General features: G+C 37.5%; 1 protein-coding gene across 1 annotated transcript; it reads left to right on the top strand.

Annotated features, from left to right (window-relative positions):
• Positions 1-1,039: 1,039 nt before the first annotated feature.
• On the top strand, positions 1,040-6,877 carry LOC118337201 (tetratricopeptide repeat protein 31-like). The gene is made up of 12 exons (XM_035674107.1): positions 1,040-1,275; positions 1,510-1,562; positions 2,398-2,473; positions 3,482-3,630; positions 3,835-3,918; positions 4,013-4,069; positions 4,194-4,394; positions 5,308-5,511; positions 6,092-6,146; positions 6,234-6,324; positions 6,422-6,563; positions 6,734-6,877. Exons 1-12 carry the CDS (start codon positions 1,248-1,250, stop codon positions 6,875-6,877), a joined length of 1,284 nt encoding a protein of 427 aa, XP_035530000.1. The 5' UTR covers positions 1,040-1,247.
• Positions 6,878-7,396: the final 519 nt, after the last annotated feature.

Below are 7,396 nucleotides of genomic sequence, written 5' to 3'. Positions count from 1 at the left end.
GTCCAGTTCGTATCCAAGGAGCGTTGCTAGGAAATGTAACGGGGGGGGGGAACCCCGGAAGCTCGCGCGGGAGGGCAGAGGGCGCGAGATTTGAACGGAATGACGTCAAAGATCGTCTATTGGACAGATGGTTAAAATAAAAAATAAATAACACTTATAAATAAAAAATAGTGTCGCTTTAAAGTTTCTGCTGTAAAATGTGACGGAATATTATTTTATGTTTTTTTTTTACTTTATTTTTGCAGTCTAATGTTGGTTTCTACGACGGAGTATTAGGGCCATACTAAGTGAATTTTTTTTATTTTTTTTTAATTAAAAATAAAGTCATAATATTACGAGAATAAAGTGGTTGAAATAAGCTGCTAAATGCCTGAACATTGCACTGTTATATGCATAGCTGCGTTACCCCATGTGGACTCATGTTTTAGGTAATTTGATTAAACATAAATGTGTATAAGAATATGCACCATATAGTTAGACACAGGGCTCCTATACAAGTGAGGCAGGGCTGAATAACCAACTGGGTAAAGTGGGCAACTGCATGTAATATTACAATAAACCAACTCACATACTATGAATATGGGTCCTGGGGCTTTTTTTTTTTTTACATGTTGCATATTGCAGTTATACTATAATAATAACTTAAATTAATTTATTCATATAGCACCTTTTAAACAACAAACTACAAAGCAAACTGATAGCTGTGATACACAAACTTAGATATAGAAATAATCAGAATACAACAATAAGAGCACAATGGAAGGCATACAAATAAAATGAATGAAAATAGAAAATAAAAATAAAAAAACATATAAAAGTAATGTTATATGTCTGTTTTTTAATCATTTTAAACGTATTATTCTTTAAAATGCATCAATAATCAAGACAACACAAACTTTATTTTTAAAAGGCACAAACTATACTTTGGGACTTTATGCCCTCAGTCACACATTCAGGCAGCGAGCCGCACTCAAATCCCGCCTACTGTACCATGATTGGCGGGTACGGTATCAAATCATAGCCACTAAATTAACACCAGTTAACCACAACAACAAAAAAACAAAACAAAAACCACAATAAATTGACTGGCGGAGCTTGTTGGAGGCGGGCAGCAACCTGAAAGACTCAAACCGGGGCAGCGAACACCCAACGACACCAGCCTCCAACACGGAAACAAGAAGACGCTGATCGCAGTTAAACAAGAAAAACACATTAAACACAGCCACAGTGGGACATAACTCAACACCATGCCCAAAAAGAAAGAAATTGTTAAAGGTAAGAACAAAGCAGTCGTTGTCATTTGTGATTTAAACAGGTTTAATCGCTGAGTTTCAATAGCCGAAGTCGTCATTTCGTCCAACGTGCAGCTAGTTTAGCTCGCTAACGTTGTGGCGTTTTGTGTCACTGTTAATGTATTTATACGAGTTTAACTGTCCCCTTTGGTTGTATATATGTAAGATTAATAAGTCTTTTATTTGTTTTAACACGCTGGGGTTTTCTCCCTTTTAGCTGGCGCTCCTATACCCAGAATACGAGAGGGCTCCAGGCTAATGCGCACACATGTGAGTTTGATTCCCAGAAATACTTTAATCTGTTTCGTTTTTTTGTTTATTGTTGTTTTCTGTGGTGTAACCGGTGTTTCCAGTTCCAGTGCTGCAGGTAATGTGCCATCAAGCAACGCTGCAGACACGCGATCTACCTTTGCAGGTCACCACAGCAGTTTATTGTCACAACTGTCACATTAAAGTTCAGATTAAAGTTCCTTTTTAATGCAGAGAAATAAAACAATGTGTTTTTTTTAAAAGGGTTTATTATATCAAACTATTCCAGTATTGCAACATCCATATTAACTCGCAGCTCTTGTGTTAATTGCTCTGTAAGACAGTAAAAAACTGTATTTTAATCAGAAGATGACACTTTCCTCAGTGTAAGGGTTTATCTAACAGGTAATGGTTGATTTGTTTAGTCTATTTAATGTCAGAAAATAGCTTAAATCTTCAAATTTGCTTGCTTTTTTTTTTTTTGCTCTTTGCCAAACTGTCCAAAGTCCAAATATAGTCAATTTACAGTGATGTAAAATAATAAGCAAGTCCTCACATTTTAGAAGCTGTAACCAGAGAAGATTTAGGTTTTTTGCTTTTAAAAATATTCAAAGTAATTATTTTACAGCAGCATATTTGCAGATTACAAAACTACAAAGTAGTTAGAAGCCACATCTCAATGTTACAACATTATCTCTCGTGGGAACTGCTGAAGATAACAGCCATAAACCTACTTTACACGCAGCAAATCAATGAAAGGTTGCACAGTGTGTTATTTATAACAGTATGTAGATGAAGAAGTTAATGCTTTCATACAGGGGATGCATTTTAAGTGTCTGATCTTTGTCATTCTCAGGAAACAATGGTAGATTTCATAAATGGACGTCATCCTCGGAGCTCGTTCGTGGATGTCTTCACCTCTGGCTTATTTGGTGAGTTATTCTCTGAACTGGCTGTTGCTGGTTAGTTCAAAGTAAAACAAATCAGACCAGTTCACTGGTACTCTTTTGAATTGCAAAAGGTTTGTTTATTTTATTTTATTTTATGTCGGGTGTTCACTGCAGTGAAATCCTCGTGTCGTCTTGCATTCATTGTTGTATCTGCAGCAACAAGGAGACGGCGTGTTGCTGCCTCAAATGACTTTGTTACCCAGTAAGTAGACAGGACTTCTGGTCTACCGGTCTTGTTGTACAAAGGAAGTCAGGATGTTTCAGCTTTGTTTCATGGTCTCTGTTTCAGTTCCAGGCTTCCAGCAAATAGCTTGTTAAAGATTTGAAGTATAAGTAACATAAGATGCTGGTTAGTGATTAGGCTTTATCTGGGTCGACGTTGGTTAAGAGCTACATGAGGTGGTGCTACAGTATCTCTGCTAGATAGTTGGACTTTATTACTGATTTTAATATATTGTCACATGTCATGAGACCAGTTATGAGGGTGTGGAAGGCTATCGGCTTCTTCTTGTGTCTGTAAACCACAGATTACATCCTGTTTATTGTTGCCACGCTGTCGATCTTGATGGAGCTGTTTGCAAAAGGGTTGTGGGTAACCTTTGATGCCAAGTGCAGGATGAGAAGAGATCTTACTTCACTTTGGAAAACATGAGTCAGAGGATTGTGGCAAAGGGGAGATCCACCTGAAAACCAGTTCTGGTGGAGTATACCGGTTCCAATTATTCACCACGCTCATTCAGACTGATGAGTTAAGGCCCAAGTTCTGCTGCCACACATACAGTAGCAGTAGGATTGTGTACTGACCCATAATGGAGAGATGTTTTAGCCCCATCAAGATCAGGAATCTCTGAGGAAGATGGCGATTAAACAGATTATGTGTCCTGTTATTTTAATATTTTGATTGAATCTCTCTGGGGGTTCAGATGACTCGTGTGTTCACTTGAAATGAAAGTTAAACGACCTCCTTGTGTTTGTCTCTATATCTCCCAGGTTTAGATTTTTTAAGGAACCTGGAGGGAGACCTGGAGGACGACATCATATATTCTGATGACGACGATGACGATGATCACTTGTATCCACACAATTCTGCTCACAGACCTTTAGAACCACATCCACGAATAAGACAACTCACTGACGAGGTATTTATTGCACGTCTGTTTCACTTCTTTGAAAGTGATCCCTGAGTTGTAACGTGATATCACTGACTGACTCATGAAGTCTGTGGATAATAAATGTAAGAACTTTTACCATTATATTTAACCTCAAAACAGAAATGTTCCATTTAGTAAATTAGCAATTAGCGTGTGTTTTATTTCTTTTGGGAATTTCTTGAACATTTTCAGGAAGCAGATAAACATGCAAAAGAATTGATAGAAGAAGAAGAACGACGTAAAGAGAAAACAGAGAAGAACAAGCGTAAAAAAATGGTCAGTATGAGCATAATTATTAGGATTTAACCTTCATTTTAAGTGTTGGTGTTGTTTTTTCGTGGCTCACAAACACGTCTTCTTTCTGTTGCAGCGTAAAAAAGAAAAGAAACGATTAGAAAAGGAGAATGCAGTACAAGACATTTTACCTGTAAGACTGTTTGTTTTTTTTACTCGTATTGCTGTGAATACCAACAAACACGAATAAGTGTAAAGTAAAGCATTATCAAAGCCACATTGATTACTTATAATCTCTTTTTTTTTTGTCATCTCAGGAGGAAGAACAAGGGAAGTCAGACTCCTCAGAAAATCAGGAAGAAAATCCGGTTATTGAAAATAATGCAGAAGCAGATAAATCTCCCAAATCTGGTAAAACACAAAATGCAACAGAGAAAGTTCAATGTGACGAGAACGGTGGTAATAATAAAGAAGAAAATCCTCCAAAGATGAATAAGAAAGAAAAAGAGGAGCAAAAGGTTTGTGGAGAGTTTTACTTTTAAATTTGTCACATTGTGGAGAAAAATGTACTTTAAATTTGCATGTATTTATTTTTAAGCTAGTGCAGATATAATGTCTCAACAGTAATTAAATGGATGATATGCAAATACAAGGTGCAAATATACCTCAAAAAGACCAAACCTTACTATGTGATATTATTATTATTATTATTATTATTATTACAAAATAATTGTTTAATCACCAGGAGTTGTTTTGAATTGATGTATATTTTTTATACTGGTCTGTAGTGTTACTGACTCTCTCTAAGCTGAAAGTGTTAGAGACCGGTGTTTCCGTGGTAACTGGAAGTGACACAAAAAAGTCAAAACATGGCTCATAATTTCTGATTTTGTTTTTACAGTGTTGTCAGAAGGGAAAGTGCTTTTACAAACTAGAAGTACTGAGACACACAAAACCACAAAAAGCAGCCACAGCAGCTCACTGCGATTTTATGTTACCGGAAGTGTTTTGTGGTGTTAAATTTCTCGCTGTATTTTACCAGTAAAGTGTCGTTGTATGTTTTTTTTTTTTCTGATGGCAAACTTTCTTTGCTTGATCTTTTTTTTTTTTTATTTAAAAAACATGAATTTACCCAGAATTGATAGCAAATTAGTCTTACTTAAGATGGTAAAGAAAAAAAGAAGCCACAGGTGAATTTATCTGTCTTTCTAAAGTCTGACTATTAGCCGCAGTCATAGTCTGTCTTTGTGAAACTGACGGCAGATTTTTAACATTGGTCCAGTTGTATCAGCATCTGTATTAACCAACATTTTTGCTGTGTTTGGTCAAAACATCTAGACAAATATATTGGGGATGAAAAAATTCTCATTAGAGTAGTTTGTGTACGATTATCCTAAAAACCACCACCTTGTGTTTCATTGTCCTCCACAGGTATCGGACTTAAATAATTCATATGCTTCTATGGCTAAACCGGTGCCTGAGGAGACGTGTAACCAGATGCCTGCAAGAGAAGGAAAAAAGGAAAAAACAGCTAAAATACTGGAAGTTGAGCAGTTGAAGGAAGAAAAGCCAGAAGTTGTGGAGAAACCCGAAGTTCAAAAGAAGAAGGAAGTGAAACAGGAACCCATTGAAAAAGTGAGAACACTGAAAACAGTTTTTGTGTTTCTTTAACGGAAATAATTCGTATCCTAATAAAAGGCCGAAACCACACAAATATAATCCCTCTCAGTCATCACTTATGACCCACTGGAAATGTGTGGCGGTGTCTGTATCTGCAGAGACTCTGTCGTCTGCCTGTATTTCCTTAAAGGGCGTCAACCTTTAGGCAGTGGGTGTGTGATCCTCAACCAATAACGGCGTGCAGGGTGTGAGAGTGAGACTGTAAAAACGTGGTGACTTAAGAGCCAGATTGTAAGCACACATGTAAGAGGTGTCGCTGAGCCGGGGAGGAAGGGGCCGACTTTAATCTTCATATTCTGCCTTTAAATGATCAGCCTAGAAACACTTAAACCAGTTTTATCCTTTCTGAAAGTCTGATTCTTCAATTGTATTTGTGAATCTACCTTTTTATTTATTTTATGTGGTAGAACAATAACTGGTTGGGCCTCTTTAAAATCATCACAACTTGGTGTCTGACAAGCTGCATGCAAATTAAATGTTTCCTGAAGTGCTCGGCATACTTCAGACTAATGTGCTCCCTTTTTAATTTGAACAGAAAACGATGGATCCCACTGCAAACGAGCTTGCAAAGAGAAGCAGAGAGCTTGCTGGTGAGTTATCTTTCCAGTAACATTTATTTTATTGAAACTCTGACAAAACAAACATGTTGAAGGTGCCCTCCTTGTTCTTCCTTCCAGGTATTGGAAATCGTTTGGCTGCCTCTGGACAGTATGAGATGGCAGTGAAATACTTTACTGATGCTATTAAATACAACCCAAAGGAATATAAGTAAGAACACAGACTTAAACTGACTTCAGCCTTCACTAAAGCAACCAGAAGTAGTGACCATCTAATGACCTTGAATTATGTTTACTCTGTTTTTCAGGTTATTTGGAAATCGGTCCCTCTGTTATGAAAGAACGCAGCAGTATGAAAACGCTCTCAGGGATGCTGACATAGCACTGTGCATGGAGCCAAACTGGATAAAAGGTTTATTTAGGAAAGGGAAAGCTCTCTGTGGGCTCAAGGTAAATCACTGCACCTGTATCCCGTTAACCTTGCTTACACTGCTCCTACTCTTTCGGGGCTGTTTTCTTTTCATGTATAATATATCTTTATGCTGCAGTTGACTTGACGTGTTTTAATGCGCTTCATTAATTTATTAATGAGTTTTAAATTTCTCCCTTCACTTCTCCAGAAATACTACGAGGCCTCGCTGATCTATAAGGAGGTGTTACAGCTGGAAAGTTCGAGCGTTGAAGCCACACAAGAGCTGAAACGAGCACAGACGTTGCACCTTATGGTAGGAGAAGCTTCTGTACAACATTTACAAAGCAAATAACCCCAAATAACTTGAGTTATTGGCTCCAAACAATTGGACATTATTAACATTACACAGTTAATAATAGGAAAAGGAGGATCAGAAAAAAATGTTTAAGAGTGCGAATTCTAACTCACTTCTGGTGCAGTTTGTTCCCTCTGCCGTTTTTATATTTCACTCAGTTTCGGTTTATGTTTCTAGTGTACAGTTTGGATTGGACACACAAATTTCATTTGTTCATGTCTTCCTGTAGATGGGGAGATGTAAATGCTGTAGAATAACCACAAAAACACTAAAAACATTTATATTTAGACTGGGAGTAGTGCATTTAGGTTGCAACTCTTGGAGAAGCGAAACTCAACGTCACGCTACGGTTAGCCAGTCGAGCGATCAGACGGGTCAAACTGCTCCACACTCAGCCTGAAATATCACTGAAACAGGGGCTTTCCAGTTCATGGACCAAACTATGATACTCTCCCAGTTGTGTTTATTTCTTGTTCCCAGCTTCGAGTTGTCTATGCTGCAAAATAGCGATACCAA

Source organism: Morone saxatilis, unplaced genomic scaffold (assembly GCF_004916995.1).
Source record: "Morone saxatilis isolate NCDOM2014 unplaced genomic scaffold, NCSU_SB_2.0 Contig3, whole genome shotgun sequence".
Taxonomy (NCBI): Eukaryota; Metazoa; Chordata; class Actinopteri; family Moronidae; genus Morone; species Morone saxatilis.
This window is presented reverse-complemented; position numbering and strand designations above follow the sequence as displayed.

Bases quoted from the DNA above. Each gene is read 5' to 3' on its own strand.
- LOC118337201 (XM_035674107.1), top strand. From the start codon at position 1,248: ATGCCCAAAAAGAAAGAAATTGTTAAAG. The intron at 2,474-3,481 runs GTGAGTTATTCT...TATATCTCCCAG, and splicing joins CTTCACCTCTGGCTTATTTG to GTTTAGATTTTTTAAGGAAC. The intron at 3,919-4,012 runs GTCAGTATGAGC...TTTCTGTTGCAG, and splicing joins AGAACAAGCGTAAAAAAATG to CGTAAAAAAGAAAAGAAACG.